The sequence below is a fragment of the Choloepus didactylus genome, chromosome 17 (assembly GCF_015220235.1).
Source record: "Choloepus didactylus isolate mChoDid1 chromosome 17, mChoDid1.pri, whole genome shotgun sequence".
NCBI classification, from domain to species: domain Eukaryota; kingdom Metazoa; phylum Chordata; class Mammalia; order Pilosa; family Megalonychidae; genus Choloepus; species Choloepus didactylus.
In genome coordinates this window covers 36,744,970-36,767,255 of record NC_051323.1, presented here as the reverse complement: position 1 = coordinate 36,767,255, position 22,286 = coordinate 36,744,970, and the positions used below count along the sequence as shown (strand labels likewise).

Genomic DNA, 22,286 nt, shown 5'->3' with positions numbered 1-22,286 from the left:
GTAGATTCCCTTGAATTTTCTATGGTAACAATTATGTAACCTATGAATAAAAATAGTTTTACTCCTTCATTTCCAACATTTATACTTTTTCATTTTCTTGCTATATTGCACTGGTCAGGATCTCCCATACAATGTTGAAAAGAAGAGGTGCTATTAGACATCCTTGTCTTGATTCCAACACCAGTGGTAAAGCATTAAATATTTCACCATTGAGAATGGTGATAGATGTAGGGTTTTTGTAGCTTAAGAAAGTTCTCTTTACAGCTTAAGAAAGTTCCCTTCTATTTCTAGTTTGCTGAAAGTTTTTTCATAGATGTGTTGAGTTTTATAAAATGCTTTTTCTGCATCTGACCATATTTTTTATATCTTTTATTGTTCAAGTGGCAAATTACATTGATTTTTCAAAAGGTAAACTACATTACATGCCTGAAATACACCCCACCTTGGATATTGCATTGTCCTTTTTATATGTTGCTGTATACAAGTTACTAATATTTTGTTCAGAACTTTTGTATCTATGTTTATGAGTGATACTGAGTTGTAATTTTCTTTCCTCATAAATTCTGTCAGTTTTGGTTCCATAGATATGTTGGGAAGTGTTCCTACTTTCTCTATTCTTTGAAAGAGTTTGCCCAAGATTGGTATTGTTTTCCTTAGGTATGTGAAAGAATTCACAATGCAGCCGTGTGGGCAGAAGTGTTCTGTGTGGGAAATTTTTAAATTATTAATTCAGTATCTTCTGCATATAAAGAAGTGTTCAATTTTTTTAACCTCTTCTTGGTCACTTGGGGATGTTGTGTTTATCAAATAACACACATTTCATCAAAGCTGTTAAAAATATTGGAATAAACCTACCATTTCAACATCTGTAGGACCTGGGTGATGTCCTCTCTTTCAATCCTAGTTACAAATTTTGCTTTCTCCCTTTTTCTTACTCAGTCTTGTTAAGAAGTTATCAATTTTATTAATCCTTTCAGAGACTAAAACTTTCATCTTTGTTGATTTATCTCTACCGTGTGTCTTTTTTCTATTTCACTGATTTCTGCTCTTTATTATTTTCCTTACTACTTTCTTTGTATTTAACTTGCAATTTTCTAGCTTCCTGAGATAGTTCAGTTCACCGACCTTCAACCCTTCTCTTTTATAATGTACACATTAAAAGCTATACATTTCCTCTAATCACTGCTTTAGCTGTATTCTACAAGTTTTAATATTTCATATTTTCATTTGAACTGAATGGTTCAAAACATTTTAAATCTTCATTGTGATTTTTTCTTTGATCTGTGCTTTTTTGTGTTACACTAATTTCTAAACATTTTTAGGTTTTCTAGTAAACTTGCTGTTGTTGATTTGTAGTTTAATTCTGTATTATTTCAATCCTAAAATTTGAGATTTGCTTTAAGCCCAGAGTAATTTCACCAGTCTTTCCTGAGGACTTGAAAAAAATGTATATTCTGCAATTGTTGGGTATAAGATGCTAGAAATATCAGTGAGGTCATGTTGGTTAAAACAGCTGTTCAAATCTTCTGTGTCCTTTACTGATATTTTCCTCTGCTTTTTCCTTCAGTTATTGAGGGAGTTGTGTTAAAATCTCTATGATGGCAGATTTGTCTATTCCTCCTTTATTTCTGTCAATTTTTGCTTTGTATATTTGAAACTATGTTATAAAGGTGTATACAAATTCAAGATTAGTACATCTCCTTGTTGATAGTATTTGCATGGCTTATCTTGTTCCATTCTTTTATTTTAAACCTATATGTGCCTTTATATCTATCTATATAAGAGCATATAGGTGGATATTTTTTAATCTATGTTGATAAACTGTCTTTTAATTGGAGTGCTTATTCCATTTATACTTAACGTAATTATTAATAGTTATCTTACCATTTAAAAAATTCAAAGAGAAAAAAACGTGTTCAATAGATATTTGTAAATCTGAAAAATAACATGAAGTGAGTAGAAGCAGCCAAAAAGGGGGTTGGGGTGGGGGGGGAATGAAGATAGAATCCTTTACAATAATACAAAAAGAACAAAGAATCATAAAGAATAACTATAAAGCAAACACCTCCCTAATAACTAGCACCCAGATCAAGAAATAGAACAGTACCAGCATCCCAGAAGTCCCACTATGCACCACTCATCAATCCCAACCCCTAAAGAGGTAATCCCTAGTATGATTTTCAATAATTATTTCTTTATTTGGGTAACCCCTAAATAATATCATTTTAGATTTTTGTTTTTTAATAAAATGCAATCATATTATACCTACTTTTTATGTATTCTGTTACTCAGTATTATGTTTGTGACATTCATTCATGTTTTACAAGTAAGAATAGCTTATTAATTTTCATTGCTATAGAAGAGTACTTTTCAGTCCACAAGTTCACTTACATAACTAATCACACTATATAGTTCAGCAAACAATTTTTTCTATAGCAAGACTTATTGAAAGAAGCAGCATGTTTCATTTAAATTCTGGAACAAAATCATTATAGACCAGCACTTTGAATAGCACTGCTATAAAATATCCTGAATTTACCACTGCTAATTTGGGGCAATTATGAGCATTTATGTATGAAAATTTTTATACATAAATCTTACTGCAAATATGCAAAAGTTTCTCCAAAAAGTTCCTCCAAAGAATCATAGTGCGTATCTTCAACTATACTAGATTATGTCAACTATTTACCAAAGTGCTACCACCAATTTATACTCCCAACAATACATTTGAGTTTTAACTTGGAATTGTCAGACTTTTAGTTTTGTTTACCTGGAAATTGTGCAATGCTCTCTTACATTAGGGTTGTTTTTATTTTCGCTGGATAATAAAGAGGTTGAGAATTTTCTTAAATATCTATTGGCCATTTAAATTTCCTTTTCCAGAAGTACCTATTCAAAACTGCTTTGCCCATTTTTCTGTTGAATTGTCTTTTCTTTGGTTTGTAGGAGATACTTATGTATTCTGGAGACAAGTCTTGTGTTGTCGCATGTGTGGCAAAAATCGTCATCCATTCTATGGACTTTTTTTTTTTTTTTTTTTTTTTTTTTTTTTTAATCATCATTTTATTGAGATATATTCACATACCACGCAGTCATACAAAACAAATTGTACTTTCGATTATTTACAGTACCATTACATAGTTGTACATTCATCACCTAAATCAATCCCTGACACCTTCATTAGCACACACACAAAAATAACAAGAATAATAATTAGAGTGAAAAAGAGCAATTGAAGTAAAAAAGAACACTGGGTACCTTTGTCTGTTTGTTTCCTTCCCCTACTTTTCTACACATCCATCCATAAACTAGACAAAGTGGTGTTTGGTCCTTATGGCTTTCCCAATCCCATTGTCACCCCTCATAAGCTACATTTTTATACAACTGTCTTCGAGATTCATGGGTTCTGGGTTGTAGTTTGATAGTTTCAGGTATCCACCACCAGCTACCCCAATTCTTTAGAATCTAAAAAGGGTTGTCTAAAGTGTGCATAAGAGTGCCCACCAGAGTGACCTCTCGGCTCCTTTTGGAATCTCTCTGCCACTGAAGCTTATTTCATTTCCTTTCACATCCCCCTTTTGGTCAAGAAGATGTTCTCCGTCCCACGGTGCCAGGTCTACATTCCTCCCTGGGAGTCATATTCCACGTTGCCAGGGAGATTCACTTCCCTGGGTGTCTGATCCCACGTAGGGGGGAGGGCAGTGATTTCACCTTTCAAGTTGGCTTAGCCAGAGAGAGAGGGCCACATCTGAGCAACAAAGAGGCATTCAGGAGGAGACTCTTAGGCACAAATACAGGGAGGCCTAGCCTCTCCCCCGCAGCAACCGTCCTCCCAAGGGTAAAACTTATGGTAGAGGGCTCAACCCATCAAACCACCAGTCCCCCATGTCCGTGGTCATGCCAGCAACCATGGAGGTGGGGCAGGCGAATACCCCTGCATTCTCCACAGGCTCCTCAAGGGGGCACTACATCTTTTTTTTTTTTCCCTTGTTTGTCTTTTTTCTTTTTTTTTTTTTTTTTTTTTTTTTTTTTTTTTTTAACTTTCCCTTCTTTTTTCAAATCACCTGTATGAAAAAAAAAGTTAAAAAGAAAACAAACATACAATAAAAGAGCATTTCAGAGAGACCATAGCAAGGGAGTAAGAAAAAGACAACTAACCTAAGATAACTGCTTAACTTCCAACATGTTCCTACTTTACCCCAAGAAAGTTACATAATATAGCAACATTTCAGTGAACTTGTTCCTACTACAACCATCAGAAATTAACAGACCATAGTCATTTCTGGGCATCCCCAGAACGTTAAATAGCTTATCTGTTCTTCCTGGATTATTGTTCCCCCCTTCCTTAATTGCTCTCTACTGCTAGTTCCCCTACATTCTACATTATAAACCATTTGTTTTACATTTTTCAAAGTTCACATTAGTGGTAGCATATAATATTTCTCTTTTTGTGCCTGGCTTATTTCGCTCAGCATTATGTCTTCAAGGTTCATCCATGTTGTCATATGTTTCACCAGATCGTTCCTTCTTACTGCCGCGTAGTATTCCATCGTGTGTATATACCACATTTTATTTATCCACTCATCTGTTGAAGGACATTTGGGTTGTTTCCATCTCTTGGCAATTGTGAATAATGCTGCTATGAACATTGGCGTGCAGATATCTGTTCGTGTCACTGCTTTCCGATCTTCCGGGTATATACCGAGGAGTGCAATCGCTGGATCGAATGGTAGCTCTATATCTAGTTTTCTAAGGAACTGCCAGACTGACTTCCAGAGTGGCTGAACCATTATACAGTCCCACCAACAATGAATAAGAGTTCCAATTTCTCCACATCCCCTCCAGCATTTGTAGTTTCCTGTTTGTTTAATGGCAGCCATTCTAACCGGTGTTAGATGGTATCTCATTGTGGTCTTAATTTGCATCTCTCTAATAGCTAGTGAAGCTGAACATTTTTTCATGTGTTTCTTGGTCATTTGTATTTCCTCTTCAGAGAACTGTCTTTTCATATCTTTTGCCCATTTTATAATTGGGCTGTCTGTACTATTGTCATTGAGTTGTAGGATTTCTTTGTATATGCAAGATATCAGTCTTTTGTCAGATACATGGTTTCCAAAAATTTTTTCCCATTGAGTTGGCTGCCTCTTTACCTTTTTGAGAAATTCCTTTGAGGTGCAGAAACTTCTAAGCTTGAGGAGTTCCCATTTATCTATTTTCTCTTTTGTTGCTTGTGCTTTGGGTGTAAAGTCTAGGAAGTGGCCTCCTAATACAAGGTCTTGAAGATGTTTTCCTACATTATCTTCTAGGAGTTTTATGGTACTTTCTTTTATATTGAGATCTTTGGTCCATTTTGAGTTAATTTTTGTGTAGGGGGTGAGGTAGGGGTCCTCTTTCATTCTTTTGGATATGGATATCCAACTCTCCCAGCCCCATTTGTTGAAAAGACCATTATGGCTCAGTTCGGTGACTTTGGGGGCCTTATCAAAGATCAGTCGGCCATAGATCTGAGGGTCTATCTCTGAATTCTCAATTCGATTCCATTGATCTATATGTCTATCTTTGTGCCAGTACCATGCTGTCTTGGCAACTGTGGCTTTATAATAAGCTTCAAAGTCAGGGAGTGTAAGTCCTCCCACTTCGTTTTTCTTTTTTAGAGTGTCTTTAGCAATTCGAGGCATCTTCCCTTTCCAAATAAATTTGATAACTAGCTTTTCCAAGTCTGCAAAGTAGGTTGTTGGAATTTTGATTGGGATTGCATTGAATCTGTAGATGAATTTGGGTAGAATTGACATCTTAATGACATTTAGCCTTCCTATCCATGAACATGGAATATTTTTCCATCTTTTAAGGTCCCCTTCTATTTCTTTTAGTAGAGTTATGTAGTTTTCTTTGTATAGGTCTTTTACATCTTTGGTTAAGTTGATTCCTAGGTACTTGATTTTTTTAGTTGCTATTGAAAATGGTATCTTTTTCTTGAGTGTCTCTTCAGTTTGTTCATTTCTAGCATATAGAAACATTACTGACTTATGTGCATTAATCTTGTATCCCGCTACTTTGCTAAATTTGTTTATTAGCTCTAGTAGGTGTATCGTTGATTTCTCAGGGTTTTCTAGATATAAGATCATATCATCTGCAAACAATGACAGTTTTACTTCTTCTTTTCCAATTTGGATGCCTTTTATTTCTTTGTCTTGCCGGATTGCCCTGGCTAGCACTTCCAGCACAATGTTGAATAACAGTGGTGACAGCGGGCATCCTTGTCTTGTTCCTGATCTTAGAGGGAGGGCTTTCAGTCTCTCACCATTGAGTACTATGCTGGCTGTGGGTTTTTCATATATGCTCTTTATCATGTTGAGGAAGTTTCCTTCAATTCCTACCTTTTGAAGTGTTTTTATCAAAAAGGGATGTTGGATTTTGTCAAATGCTTTTTCAGCATCTATTGAGATGATCAATTGATTTTTTCCTTTCGAGTTTTTAATGTGTTGTAATACATTGATTGTTTTTCTGATGTTGAACCATCCTTGCATGCCTGGAATGAACCCCACTTGGTCATGGTGTATGATTTTTTTAATGTGTCTTTGGATTCGATTTGCAAGTATTTTGTTGAGGATTTTTGCATCTATATTCATTAGGGAGATTGGCCGGTAGTTTTCCTTTTTTGTAGCATCTTTGCCTGGTTTTGGTATTAGGTTGATGTTAGCTTCATAAAATGAGTTAGGTAGTGTTCCATTTTTTTCAATGTTTTGAAAGAGTTTGAGTAAGATTGGTGTCAGTTCTTTCTGGAAAGTTTGGTAGAATTCCCCTGTGAAGCCATCTGGCCCTGGGCATTTATTTGTGGGAAGATTTTTGATGACTGATTGGATCTCTTTGCTTGTGATGGGTTGGTTGAGGTCTTCTATTTCTTCTCTGGTCAGTCTAGGTTGTTCATATGTTTCCAGGAAATTGTCCATTTCTTCTACATTATCCAGTTTGTTGCCATACAGTTGTTCATAATATCCTCTTATAATTTTTTTAATTTCTTCAGGATCTGCAGTTATGTCACCTTTTTCATTCATTATTTTGTTTATATGGGTCTTCTCTCTTTTTGATTTTGTCAGTCTAGCTAGGGGCTTGTCAATCTTGTTGATCTTCTCAAAGAACCAACTTTTGGTGATATTTATCCTTTCTATTGTTTTTTTGTTCTCTATGTCATTTATTTCTGCTTTAATCCTTGTTATTTCTTTTCTTCTACTTGGTTTAGGATTGGTTTGCTGTTCATTTTCTAGCTTCTTCAGTTGATCCATTAGTTCTTTGATTTTGGCTCTTTCTTCCTTTTTAATATATGCGTTTAGTGCTATAAATTTCCCCCTTAGCACTGCTTTTGCTGCATCCCATAGGTTTTGGTATGTTGTGTTCTCATTTTCATTCGTCTCTATATATTTAGCAATTTCTCTTGCTATTTCTTCTTTAACCCACTGATTGTTTAGGAGTGTGTTGTTTAACCTCCAGGTATTTGTGAATTTTCTAAGTCTCTGATGGTTATTGACTTCTAATTGTATTCCATTGTGGTCAGAGAATGTGCTTTGAATAATTTCAATCTTTTTAAATTTATTGAGGCTTGTTTTATGTCCCAGCATATGATCTATTCTGGAGAAAGTTCCGTGAGCACTAGAAAAGTATGTGTATCCTGGTGATTTGGGATGTAATGTCCTGTAGATGTCTGTTAAATCTAATTCATTTATCAGATTGTTTAGGTTTTCAATTTCCTTATTGGTCTTCTGTCTGGTTGATCTATCTATAGGAGAGAGTGATGTGTTGAAGTCTCCCACAATTATTGTGGAAACATCAATTGCTTCCTTTAGTTTTGCCAATGTTTCTCTCATGTATTTTGTGGCACCTTGATTGGGTGCATAGACATTTACGATTGTTATTTCTTCTTGCTGAATTGCCCCTTTTATTAGTATGTAGTGGCCTTCTTTGTCTCTCAAAACATCCCTGCATTTGAAGTCTATTTTATCTGAGATTAATATTGCTACACCTGCTTTCTTTTGGCTGTAGCTTGCATGAAATATTTTTTTCCATCCTTTCACTTTCAATTTCTTTGTGTCCCTGTGTCTAAGATGAGTCTCTTGTATGCAACATATTGATGGTTCATTTTTTTTGATCCATTCTGCGAATCTATATCTTTTAATTGGGGAGTTTAATCCATTTACATTCAACGTTAAAACCGTGAAGGCATTTCTTGAATCGGCCATCTTATCCTTTGGATTATGTTTGCCATATTTTTCCCTCTCTCTATTAATATCCTTTATTGTACCCATACCGAATCTCTTTAGTACTGAACCTTTCTCCAAGTCTCTCTGTCCTGTCTTTGTTTCTCTGTCTGTAGGGCTCCCTTTAGTATCTCCAGTAGGGCAGGTCTCTTGTTAGCAAATTCTCTCAGCATTTCTTTGTCTGTGAAAAATTTAAGCTCTCCCTCAAATTTGAAGGAGAGCTTTGCTGGATAAAGTATTCTTGGCTGGAAATTCCTCTCTCTCAGAATTTTAAATATATCGTGCCATTGCCTTCTCGCCTCCATGGTGGCTGCTGAGTAGTCACTACTTAGTCTTATGCTGTTTCCTTTGTATGTGGTGAATTGCTTTTCTCTTGCTGCTTTCAGAACTTGCTCCTTCTCTTCTATGTTTGACAGTGTGATCAGTATATGTCTCGGAGTGGGTTTTTTTGGATTTATTCTATTTGGAGTTCGCTGAGCATTTATGATTTGTGTATTTATGTTGTTTAGAAGATTTGGGAAGTTTTCCCCAACAATTTCTTTGAATACTCTTCCTAGACCTTTACCCTTTTCTTCCCCTTCTGGGACACCAATGAGTCTTATATTCGGACGCTTCATATTATCTATCATATCCCTGAGGTCCATTTCGAGTTTTTCAATTTTTTTCCCCATTCTTTCTTTTATGCTTTCATTTTCCATTCTGTCATTTTCCAGGTCACTGATTCGTTGTTCAACTTCCTCTAGTCTTGTACTATGAGTGTCCAGAATCTTTTTAATTTGGTCAACAGTTTCTTTAATTTCCATAAGATCATCCATTTTTTTATTTAGTCTTGCAATGTCTTCTTTATGCTCTTCTAGGGTCTTCTTGATTTCCTTCATATCCCGTACTAGGGTCTCATTGTTCATCTTTAGTTCTTTGAGTAGCTGCTCTAGGTGTGTCTCTTCTGGTCTTTTGATTTGGGTGCTTGGGCTTGGGTTATCCATATCGTCTGGTTTTTTCATATGCTTTATAATTTTCTGTTGTTTTTGGCCTCGTGGCATTTGCTGTCCTTGATAGGGTTCTTTTAGGGTTTGTAGACCAGTTGAAGTCCTTATCTCTAATTTATCAGATCTACAGCTTCGTGGAGTACACTTTCTCTAACTAACCAGCAGGTGGCGTCCACGAGCCACCTGTTCTCCACAAGCCAGATCTCCCCTGCTTAGCCTTTTTGGTGAGTGGGGGAGTGAGTCTTGTGGGGCCCAATTGGTGTCCCAAGCTTGCGTGTGTAGTTGGTGTTGCCTGCCCTGTATGTGGGGCGTGTTTCTGGGCAGTCGGGGAGGGGGGGGTGGCCCTAACAATCAAATCTCCCTGATGATCCTAGAGTTTTAAAGCTACTGCAATAGTCTAATCCTTCAGTTCAGTCCTGCCACAGTTTGTCTCTGCCACTGACCCACAAGTCTTTGGTATTGGCGTATGGCTCCTGAGACTTGCAAGTGGGCCCCTCTTCCAGGCTGTGCACCCCGGGTCCTCTGTTGAGGGATGACTGTGCTATGTCACAGGTGAGTGCCGTCCCCCCAGGGCAGTTCTGGGCTGCTGGGCTGTGTTGGGAGGCTCCCAGTCTGCTCAAATGATGGCTGAATGGGGCTCTGTTAATTCACACTGCTCCCCCTTCCCAGCTCTGGGACATTCAGCTGAGGTTGCAGGGAAGGCTAGTGTCCACGCCCAGTTTTGTGGTGTGTGCCTGTTATTTGAAGCACTTCCGTCACACTGGGTTGTCTGGGGCAGCTCTGGGCTATGGGGCTGGCGATGGGCAGGAGTGTTTCCTGTCCACCAGGATGGTGGCTGTGAGCGGACACCCCCCTTTTCTTGGGAAGTTGTGTTGTTTAGTGAATTTTCTCAGCCACTGGATTATTGCCTTTTGTCTCAGAGCTCTCTTATTTCTGCTCTTGACTTGACGTGCCCAAATTTCAATTCTTTGAAGCTTTCTGTATTGAGCTTCTTAGAGTAATTGTTTTAGAAAAAGCAAAAAGGATTTGAAAAAAAAAAAAAAAAAAAAAAAAAAAAAAGCGGCCCTCCTCAGAGATCTAATGGGTTATTGAAATGCTAATAGACAAAGCAACCAGGGCCATTAAGGAAAGGTGCCCTGGGCAGAGAGATCAGCCTTGCTTCGGGATTTGCATATGCGCCTCAAGGCCTGATCTCCGCCCTTCCCCTTTCTGTGTTCACCAGAACTCCAAAAATCCTCTGCTTTTACTTTGGAGCTTCTCGTGTTGTTTTCCTTCTATGCCCGTCTCCTCTCTGCTGGGCTGGCTGCTCTCAGAGTCTCTGGTGTCTGGCCTCAGTCTATCTATGGTTGGAGTTTGAATCAGTAGAATGAGTTTCCGATGAGAGCAGCCACTGCAATTCTCCCTTCTCCTTCCTGGAGCTGACAGCCCCTCCTCCCCCGGGACTGAGCCTGGCAGGGAGGGGCGCGGGTCCCCTGGCCGCAAAAACTTACAGATTTCGCTGATCTCAGCAGTTCCACGTTTTCATGAGTGTTGTATGAAGTATGCCCAAAGACAGATTGCTCTGTGGTGTCCAGTCCACGCAGTTCCTGGCTTTTTACCTACTTTCCTGGAGGAGTAACTAAAACATACAGCTCACCAGTCTGCCATCTTGCCTCTATGGACTTTTACTCTTTATTGTTTTTTGATTAGCAGTTTTTATTTTGGTATAGTCAAATCAGTTAATGATAATCTATTTTTAAATGTATGCAGCAGGCAGGATCTTCTTTTATAGTTAGTGCTTTTAGAATCCTGTTTAAGAAATTAATCAACCTCTCAAGGTTATGAAAATAAGCAGTATTATCATTCAAGAGACTTATAGTTTTGCCTGTTACAGTTAGTTCTTTAACCACGTGGAACTGACTTTCGTGTAGTGTGAAGGAGGGGCCCAATTTCTTTTTTTCCATATGAATAATTTTTTTTCAAATTGAGTAACTGTCTCAACATCATCATTATTGAGAAGTTTGCCCTTTAACTACTGATCTACAGTGTACCCTCTGTCAAACATGAAGTGTCTACATATGTGTGGCTGTTTCTGGACTCTCTATTCTGTTCCCTGAGTCTATCTGTTTACCAGTACACCAACACCACACTCTCTTTTTAGATTATGTTACTAAGAACCACATATTTCTTATGCTACTATCAACAATACCTTTTTCCTTATTTTAAAGTTTATGAGTAATGTGTAGGAGTACAATTGATCTTTATATATTAATTTAACATTCATCAATTTTGCTTAAGTCATATTAAATGTAATAATTCATCTGTACATTCTTCTGAATTTTCAACATGCTACCAGGTTTTCTATGAATAATGGCAGTGTTATGTCTTCCTTTGTAAAACTTTATGCCTTGCATTTCTTTTCATTACTCTTTGTGCTAGGATAACATTGAAGAGAAATAATGAGTATTCCAGAATGTAAAAGGAAAGATTTCCATGTTTCACTATTAATTATAAAAACATAGTCTGCCATAAGCTTTTTGTATAAATCCTTTATTAGGTTGAAGAGGTTACCTTCTAGTACTAGTTTAGAGTTGTAATCATGAATTGAGGTTAAATTCTATCAAATGTGTTTCATGTATTTATTGAGAAGACCATATGATTTTTCTCTTTTAATCTGTTAGTTGATTTGCTAATGTTAAATCAACCTTGCATCTTGAGATAAACCCAATTTGGTCATGATGCATGATAGTTATTATAGACTGCTGGATTGGATGCACCAATATTTTGTTTAGGATTCTTGTGACTATGTTCATAAGCAACACTGATTTTAATTTCTGTTCTCATACTGCTCTTGTCAGCTGGTGGTACCAAAGTTATTCTAAATTCAAGCACAGAAGAGAAGAGAAAGAAAACTCTATTTCTATTTTCTGAAAGAATTTGTGTAAGATTTGAATTCTTTTCCCTTAAATATTTGGTCGATTTTCTTAGTGAAGCCATCTGGACTTGGAATTCCATTTGTGGGAAGATTTTTAATTTGTACTTAATCTCATTAATGTTTGTAAGACTATTCTGGTTTCTGTTTTCTTTTCTTTAGTCAGTTTTGGTAAAATATATTTTTCCTAGAATTTGCCCATTTCACTTAAGTTTTCAAATTTATTTTCATTAAATTGTTAATGATAATCTATTTCTGTAAATGTATGCAGTAGGCAAAGTCTTCCCTCCTGACACTGGTAGTCATTCTTTGTCTTGATCAATATTGCAGAGATTTATCAATCTTACTAGCTTTTTGAAGTAACTGATTTGGGGCTCTTCTGGTCTTTGTTGTAGATTAGTTTCTATTTAATTAATTTCTGCTTTTAATCTTAATCATTTTCTTCCTTTTACTTTTTTTTGGGTTTGTTTTGCTGTTCTTTATCTAACTTCATACTTTTTGACATTACATGAATCTCAGAGCATTTTAAGTTCATATACCACCCAATCAACTTACACGCTGTTGTTGTCATGTATTTTAATTCTTTTTGAACACATTATTACTGTTCCATAGTTAGTATTCACTCATGTTTATCTACACACTTATAACTTTCTTTCCTCTTAATTCTTGCTTCTCAGACCTTTCATATGGTTTCACCATCTTTCTGCCTGAAGCACATCCTTTAGAGTTTCTTTATTGAGGGCCTGCTGATAGCAAACTCTGTGTATCTGCAAATGTCTTTATTTTGGCCTCCTTTTAAAAAGATATTTTTCTTGGGTATAAAACTCTAAGTCAGCAGTTATTTTCTTTCAGCGCAGTGAATATTTCAGTTCACTACATTCTCACTTCTATTGTAGCTTATGAGAAGGTATCTAAATGTTTCTCCTTTCTATGACTAATTTTATTATCTCTTTATCTTTGATAATTTCACTATGATGAATCTAGTTGAGTATTTCTTAGTATTTATCATGCTTGGGATTCTTTAGGCTTCTTGAATCTGAAATTTGATATCATTCACCAGTTCTAGAAAACTATCCTCCATTATCTTCAAATATTGTCTGTGTCTCATATTCTCGTCTCTTTTAGAGCTATTATTAGATTATTATGACTTTCTCACTCAATCCTCCATATCTCTTTTTATAATAGCTTTCTTGGGATACAATTCACATACCATAAAATTCACTCTTGTAAAGTGTACAAATCGGGGGTTTTAATATATTTAGAGTTGTTCAACCATCACCACTATCCAATTCCAGAACACTTCATCAACCCCAAGTAAACCCATCAGCAGTCACTCTTCATTCCCCTCTCCCACTAGCCCTTGGGCAACCCCAATCTACTTTCTCTCTCTATGGATTTGCTTATTCTGGACATTTCATGCAAGCTGTATCATACAATATGTGGTCTTTTGTGACTAATTTCTTTCACTTAGCATGTTTTCAAGTTTCATCCATGTATCACTAATTCATTCCTTTTTATTGCCAAATAATATTCAATTGCTTAGCTATACCATATTTTGTTATCCAATCATCAGTTGATGGACACACAGTTGTTTCCATTTTTTTTTGGCTATTATAAATAATGCTGCTATCCTCCTTGTCTCTTCTCATTCTAATTTCTTTGCCTCTTTGAATTCACTAGATTGAGTTTTGATTGTAGCTAATCTGAAATTAAATCAATCCACTGAGTATTTTTGTTATTATTTTATCTCATTTCTAGAAGGTATGGTGGGTCATCTTTAATAGCTTCCTATCCCTGAGGTTTTTTTGAAGAAGATTGTCTATTTCTTTTAACATTGTAAGCATGGTTATTTTATAATCTGTCTGATAATTCCAAATCTGAAATCTTTGTATGTTTATTTCTGCCTCGTGTTATTTTCATCAGTTCTTACTCAAAATGCCATGTTCCCTTGTGTGCTGAGTTATTTTTATTGTAAACTGCTCATTTCCCTTAATAATTATTTGTGAAACTTCTTTGAAGCCAAGGAGGAAAGACTGGGACTCCAGAACGATTTGCATTTGCTTTTGCCATGTGACTGGGGAAACTACCAGTTTGAACCACTTTAAATTCCAAGTTTCAGTTTTTAAAGATGGTCCAAGAGATGTGAATTTGGCTGCAAATCCACAACAGGACCTGTTTATCATAACAACTCCTCAGGAATGGCATTTTTTGCTGTTATTGTTTCTCTTGTTCTGCTGGACAGAAGGCAATTTTCCATGTAGTCCTCCGGGGTAAGGCAGTTTACCTCTGGCTCATCCTAGCTTTATATGGGGAGAGTTTCCCATGTAATGGATACTATACTTTGTTTTTTTGTCCCCATGCCACAGTAAAAATTGAAGCTCAATGTTACTAGTTCTGGTAAATGATCTCAGGGCCAAAGCAGCTTTAGTGGTTTCCTTCTGTGCTGCCTACTATTAGATTTTGCCTCGATAATATGTTATTCTCTTGTCAGTTTTCTGATGCTTTTGCAAAGATTTTTTTCTAATATTTTACATAGCAGTTTTCCCTAATAGGAGGGAATATTCCAACATCTAGCCAGCTGTAGTACTGGAAATAGAGGTCAAACTTTGCATAATCATCCAGGTTGATTTGAAATTATCTACAAAAATAATTTAACCATCATTTACCAAGTAGAATACTGAGAAAATTCAGGAGAATACTAAACAAGAATGAGCATTTTATCTTCTTCCTATAGGTTGCTTACCTTAATATGTCACAAGATTAAGTGGTCTAATTCAGTAGATCATCATGAAATTGTACTATTAAACCTTCCATGTAAGAAATTAACTGGAGTAATTAACTGTATCACTCATTTTATAATACTCCAGTGTGCCTCCAATTACCCTAAGGGGTATTATAAAATTCTCAAAACAAACTTCCTATTTTTTACTTGAAATAGGTAAAAAAAAATAGTAATTGCAAGTTGACAGAAGAGGGTACATAAAAAACATGGCTTTAAAATAAAACTAAAATTCAAAAAATACCAAGAACCACTGGTTATAGTTATAATGGTTAGTTAATATAATCAAGTAACAATGGTTACCTTTTGGGCTACTTACTAGCATACTTACTTTGCTTCAAGTTGGACTATTCTTTTCTTGTGATAAATCAGTGCTGTGGGCTCTGCTGCCAACACTTTAAGTTTTCCATGAAGACAAAATGCAGTTCTTCGGTCTTTCTTTATTGTTTCAATAAAGGTATCATATTCTTTTTTGATTGAAGCAAGAATGGATTTATATGCAGTGACATATTCTATTACCTGAAATATGATTTTTCTGCATAGGGTATTGAATTTTTTTTAGAAGACTATGGATCAAAATCCTTGCAAATAACATTATAGATTAGTTAAAATATAAAACATGATTAGCACTTAGAAATCTAAAACTTTTACAAATTTGAGTTTTGCATTCAGCAAGCCCAAATACGACTGGGCACTTAAGACAGTTAATATTTATTGGTGCTCTCTGTGGATCATTAAAGTAGATACTATGAACTTAAAAATGAAAGAGAGAGAAAAAAGAACATACCTTTGCTCTACTTGGTGTGAACACATACATTATATGATGTCAGCTAAACCCAACATAGGTCTAATTTTTCCAATACTGGCTCTTTTAAATATAATTATATATTTTCCACATCTCCACACCTAGTCTCTGACCTTATTCAGACCTTAAAATTGTGGATTATCTTCACATCTCCATTTTGGTAACCTATTTGCCCCAACAGGCTGGTCAATACCTTCAATTCCTAAATTGCATTTCTATTTCCAAGTCAAGTACAACTAGAAAATCACCTTATTACTATATATTCATGGTTTCCAATGGCGTTTTAACATAGAATATCTCTGGAAAAAAATAACAGAAGAAACTAGAAATAGTGGGTGTCTGCAAAGAAGGAAAGAGGAACTAGGACCGAGGTGAAAAGGAACTTTACAATACATATTCCCTTTATTGGTTTATTCATTATTAATACTGTGCAAGCATTATCCATGCAAAAAAAAAAAAAAAACACTTTAAATAAGTTTTTTTATAAACCAAAAAAGTTATAAATATAAACAAATCAGTATGGTTTCTAAATTCTGCTCCATTCAATAAGATTTCAGAAGGGATCAATGTGTGTAAGGAATAGATATGATCAATCCATAATTTTCCCTGAAAGGTATAATTATGCTTTCTACCCGTGCTGTATCCCTAGCCTTCCTGATATTTCCCAGTGGTTTTATACTAGCTATTAAAATACCTAGAAAAAGTTATCCAGGAAGACTTCTGCCAAGAAATGGTATAAAAATATTACTGATGAATGGTGGTGATGCAAACACAAAACTATGAATATAATTTACAGAACTGAACTGAAATGTATATTTGAAAGTGGTTAAAATGGAACATTTTATGTTGTATATACATTAGTAGAATAAAAATAGGAAAAAAATAAACCCATAGAACTGTGCAACACAGAGAGTGAACCCTAATGTAAACTAAGGACTATAGTTAATAATATAATTACAATAATATTGGTTCATCAATCATAACAAAGGTACCACACTAATGCAAAATATTTGTAAAAGGGAAGACTTGGGGGTGGGGTGTAGAGGAACTCTGTCTTTTCTCCATGATTTTTCTGTAAACTTACAACTGCTCTAATAAAAAAAGAAGAAGATAATTGAACAGTGCCAAGTTCCAGGAGAGGATACTGAGCAGGAGACACTGATTGTCTTTCTGACATTTCCAAACTGCCTATGCACCCAAATCAGGAAAACTACCACTTGAACACTTTTAATTAAAAAGAGGTCATCAATCTGTAGTTTTCCAAATTCAGCATTCTACTGTTCCTTTCCTCCCTCCACTCCACACATCTCAAGGATGGGCTTCAACAATCAAAGACAACTCAGATATATTAGTGAATAGATAATAAACTTGTAGGGACACCATGATCAGTTCCCATGTATGTCTGGAATAACACTCATGGGAAGCTTTAAGAATGCAAAGAAAATGCATTAAAATAGAGGAAGCAAACTGGCATACCACAGGTAGAACAGAACTGGCAGACAGTTTTGCTTGACCTTAAAGAAAAACACATTTCCAGCTTCTCTTGAAACTCTGAAAAATCTACCACCATGGAGCACTCATTCCTTAATAGCAATAATCATGTGGCATTTTAGACTGGGTTGCATCTTCATTCTATAATCCCTACCATTCCTTATTGCCTTAGAACCTGCCCACGTCACTCTTTTATATTATCTTCCTGGCCTCTGCAGGCATACAAGTTTGAGACCACCATATGAAGGCTTTCATTAAATCCAAAAAAACCACAGCTATATTTACCAGGTACAGGAGTCTGAAGGAAAAGAGGGATAGTATCCATTCCACCTCAGCTCCTATATATGGATCTAGACTATTTGTACAGCTTGCAATCAGGAACACAAAAGGCCGGCCACTTTTTGAGCCCAGCTGCCTCCATAATCCATTCATTTCTATAGAAGCTCAACTCTTTCTAGATTTGGTCTTCATGGCTCATTAAGTCCTTGACTCTCTCTACCACCTACCCCCAACTCTTGGTTTGAGTCTCAGGCCTTCCTTGCTTTGTTTGAAGCATGGTTCTCAAGGGGAAACCCTCTATTTTTTATTTTAAACATGACTCGGCATTTGTCTTCTGGTTCTGATTACCCAGAGATGCAATATTTTCTTCTTCTGCCCAACTAGATCCTTCCAAGTGGGAAGATCAGACAAGGCACCCATTGATATTTTATTAACAATCAAATGTTCTAGAATAATGAAAAAATGGAAAAGGCAGATTATCTGTTATTGAGGAGCTAAAAGGAAAGTTTCTCTAAGTAACAAGTGATTTCTACTTTGGATCCCCTCTTAGTCCTGAAGAATTGGATTATTTAATACAGGCAATCTTGCGGGATGGGAGAAAAAGAACATGTAGATTTTTTTTTTGTTATTTATCCCATGTCTTTTATACAAAAATTAAATTTACCAACACAACTCCCAAAATGACTTCACCATAACTATACTAATTTAAAGCAGATACCTCCAAATGTAATAAAATTCTGACAACAGTCAGAATTTGGGCATCCAAAGATAAGCATATCACAGTTATCATACCCTTCTTTGCCGCAAGTAGAGTATCAGCATGATTCTTGATATTACTGGAACATGTCTGTGGTAGATTGAATCATGTCCCCCACAAAGACATGTTAAAGTCCTAATCCCTGTTCTGTGGGTATGAACTCATTTGTTACTGGGATCTTCAAGTCCTCATCCCTCCTCTCTCTAACCCTCCTCTGCCCAGTCCTGTGGGTGAAGACTCATTTGCAAATACAGTCCTTGAAGATCCTATTAAGATGAGGCCAAATTGAATCAGGGTGGGTCTTAATCCAATATGACTAGAGTCCTCATAAGGAGAGGAAATCTAGACAGAGTCAGATGACTGAGCAAAAGGAGTGGAAGCCACAGGAATAGATCAAAGGAGACAGACCACTATGTGATTGAGGCAGACTGACTGACAGCAAGCTACCACCAGAATGCTACAGATTTTGGAAAATGCATGGTCTGCCAATAACTTGAATTTGAACTTCTAGCCTCCAAAACTATGAATCATAGATTCCTGTTGTTTAAGCCAACCAGTCTGTGGTATTTGTCACAATAGCTTTGGAAAATTAAGACACTATTCAAGACATTGTCTTTAATTAAACATTCATCTACCATATTCCTTAGTTACTAAAACACCAACAAGCAATATCATTGATTGTAACAATGTATGAAATGAAGCTAACCTGCCAATGTACCAACTCTAAAAGACAAATTTCTGGATGACTTAAAAGGCTCTGTTTCTCTGTTTTCTACTTTGTGATCACTTTTCCTTGCAGTGAACCATGATTTTTTTCTTTTTATTAATCTAGAGAAACAAGACATGTACATGTAATGTTCAAAAATTAAACAAAAAGCTGAGTTTTTATTTTTCCTGTAGCTGTTTTACTCAGAGACTGATGGTCTTAAGGTAAGTAAATGTTTTCTCTAAGCAAAGAGGAAAGGGTGTTAATTACACTTATTTTACTGTCAGGGTATCGTCAAAGGGGTTAAAAAAAAAAGCTAGTACTGGACTTCAGGAAGATGGTGGAATAAGGACAGGCAGAACTCACTCCTCCACTAAAAACACCTACAGAACAGGCAGAAACTGTCCAAAGCAGCAGTTCCAGGGCTTGGGAGACCAGAGTAGACCACTGCAACTTATAAGGAAGAGCTGGATGAATAACAGAGAAACTACGATTGAGAAATAGGGGTGAGTGAACTCCATTGTGCCTATCCTCCACCCCCAAAAGCTGGCAGCTGTGCATCAGCCTCGTTTTTGCCAGCTGGCAAAATGCAGTGCAGTTCTGGTTCCACTGCTGGCTGAAGTTAACCCTCTTGGTCCTGTGGCCTAGAGCCTTTCCACATGGGAGTCTGGGAGCCAGCAGCATCATTATATCCACAAATAGAGATTTCACTGTGGTTCATGGTGCCCATTCCCACAACCCAGGGCCAGCAGCTTTGGGCGCCCAGATCTCGGGAAGACAGGGAGGCCCGAGATCTGGAAGAACAGTCCTGATCTGACAGATGGTTGGCGAGGGAGACCCTCTGGGTATAGCAGCCTTGAATCAGATCTTGAACCATTATGGACATTGCCCAGCAGGCTGCTGTGGTCTGGGAGAGGCAGAGTTGTGGGGAATGGGTTGCCCAAGAGTGCCATCTGCTGGGAAGGCTGGGAAAGTGCAGTCTAGGAAACTGCTTCCCTGCCCACCCTCTAAAACCCTCAAAGGTTTGCACCCCCTGCATGAGACCCTATCTCTGGTTTGGCTGGGAAACACTGACAAGCCAAGCACCAAAGAAGACTTTAATGTGAACCCAAGCAACAAAAAAATCTTAAGACAAGAGAGGGAAACCAACTTCCAAAATAATCTTCTCTTATAATCAGATGCCCAAAAACCAGCAAAAAATTGCCAGGCACATCAAGAAACAAGAATATATGATCAAGACAGATGATCAAAACAAGAAGTCGAAGGAGACACAGAATATGGAACTAATCAAAGATGTTCAAACAGATCTCCTAAATAACTTCAATGAAACAGTTAAAGAGATAAAGGACATCAAGAAGACATAAGAAGAGCATAAAGAAGAATTTTGAAAGAATAAATAGAAAAACAGCAGATCTTACGGAAATGAAAAATACTGTAGATGAAATTTAAAATACACTAGAAAAAAATATATACTAGAGACACAACAACAGATTTGAAGAGGCAGAAGAAAGGATCAGTGAACTACAGGACAAACAACCAAATTTGAATACAAAATAGAACAAACGGAGAAAAACATGGAAAAATTTGAGCAGGTGAAAGGCAGTAGTACAATATATTTAGATACTAAATAAGAAAAATTGTCAGCCAAGAATTCCTTATCCAGCAAAGCTGTCCTTCAAAAGTGAAGGCGGAGCGGACTCGGGCAAGATGGCGGCATAGAGAGGAGTGGAAGCTAAGTAGTCCCCCTGGAACAACTACAAAAATTCAGAAACAACTAGTAAATAATCCAGAATAAATGCGGGGGGACAAACGAGACCATCCACTCATCATACACCAACCTGAATTGGGAGGAATGCCCGAGAACACAGCATAAAATCTGTAAGTAAAACCTGTGGATCCAAGTCATGAGACCCCCACCCCCATAGCCCGAGCTGCAAAGCCTCATGGTGCCGGAGAGAAGCTCTCTCCCAGCAAGCGAATATAGCTCAGCTGAGCTCCAACTGGGGTTTTAAGTAGCGAGTGTGAACTGCTCACTACAGGTACGCATCCCCAAAAACAGACAGAGGCTTTGGGTGACGACTGACCTGGGAGAGCCGGAGGGTCGCCTTGGACTGGGTCTGAAGGGGACTGTTTCTTTTTCGGCTCAGTAGAGAAAGCCCCAGTCATTTTCAGTTTCCAGGGCTGTGACTCGGGGAAGGGCGGAGACAGCACAAGCAGAGAGCTAGACCATCGAAATGCTAATGACCTCCACCTGGGGGGTCTGTCTTCTCTAGGAGGAAAGCGGTGGGGCCCTTTCCATTCAGAACCAGACCCCAGAGCCTGGGGGAACACAGCCATACCGCCTCACACCAGTCAAGAATTATAGGCTGACAGACGCCACCTGAGGCATCAAAGGGTGGAGCAATTTTCTAAGACACACCTGCAGGGAAACCAGATACTGAATATTTCTTCCCTCTGGGATCTGAGCCTGTTCTGGTCTGGGAAAACCTGATTTGGATAACCAAGGAAACCATAACTAGACAACAGAAAATTAAAACCTACACTAAGAAAAACAAAGTTATGGCCCAGTCAAAGGAACAAACGTACACTTCAACTGAGATACAGGAATTTAAACAACTAATGCTAAATCAGTTCAAAAACTTTAGAGAAGATATTGCAAAAGAGATAGAGGCTGTAAAGGAAGCACTGGACCTGTATACGGCAGGAATCAAAAGTTCAAAAAAACAACTAGAAGAATCTATGGAAATGAAAGGCACAACAGAAGAGATGAAAGGCACAATGGAAACATACAACAGCAGATCTCAAGAGGCAGAAGAAAACACCCAGGAACTGGGGAACAAAACACCTGAAAGCCTACACGCAAAGGAGCAGATGGAGAAAAGAATGAAAAAATATGAGCAACGTCTCCAGGAACTCAAGGATGAAACAAAGTACAATAATGTACGTATCATTGGTGTCCCAGAAGGAGAAGAGAAGGGAAAGGGGGCAGAAGCAATAATAGAGGAAATAATTAATGAAAATTTCCCATCTCATATGAAATACATAAAATTACAGATCCAAGAAGCGCAGCGTACTCCAAACAGAAGAGATATGAATAGGCCTACGCCAAGACACTTAATAATCAGATTATCAAATGTCAAAGACAAAGAGAATCCTGAAAGCAGCAAGAGAAAAGCGATCCATTACATACAAAGGAAGCTTCATAAGACTATATGCGGATCTCTCAGCAGAAACCATGGAGGCAAGAAGGAAGTGGTGTGATATATTTAAGATACTGAAAGAGAAAAACCGCCAACCAAGAATCCTGTATCCAGCAAAGC

General features: G+C 37.1%; 1 protein-coding gene across 4 annotated transcripts in view; it reads right to left on the bottom strand.

Annotated features, from left to right (window-relative positions):
- The window catches only part of CLHC1 (clathrin heavy chain linker domain containing 1), a 186,400-nt gene that overhangs the window by 149,595 nt on the left and 14,519 nt on the right, over window positions 1-22,286 (bottom strand). For 3 of the 4 annotated variants that reach the window (XR_005212352.1, XM_037806840.1, XM_037806838.1), the window contains exon 3: window positions 15,260-15,447. Coding sequence is in view for 3 of the 4 variants with exons in the window: in XM_037806840.1 (XP_037662768.1) it covers window positions 15,260-15,447 (188 nt within the window). In the remaining variant the exon portion in view is untranslated. Of the gene's footprint in view, window positions 1-15,259; window positions 15,464-22,286 lie in introns of all 4 variants that reach the window. The other variant, XM_037806839.1, reaches the window with a different exon arrangement.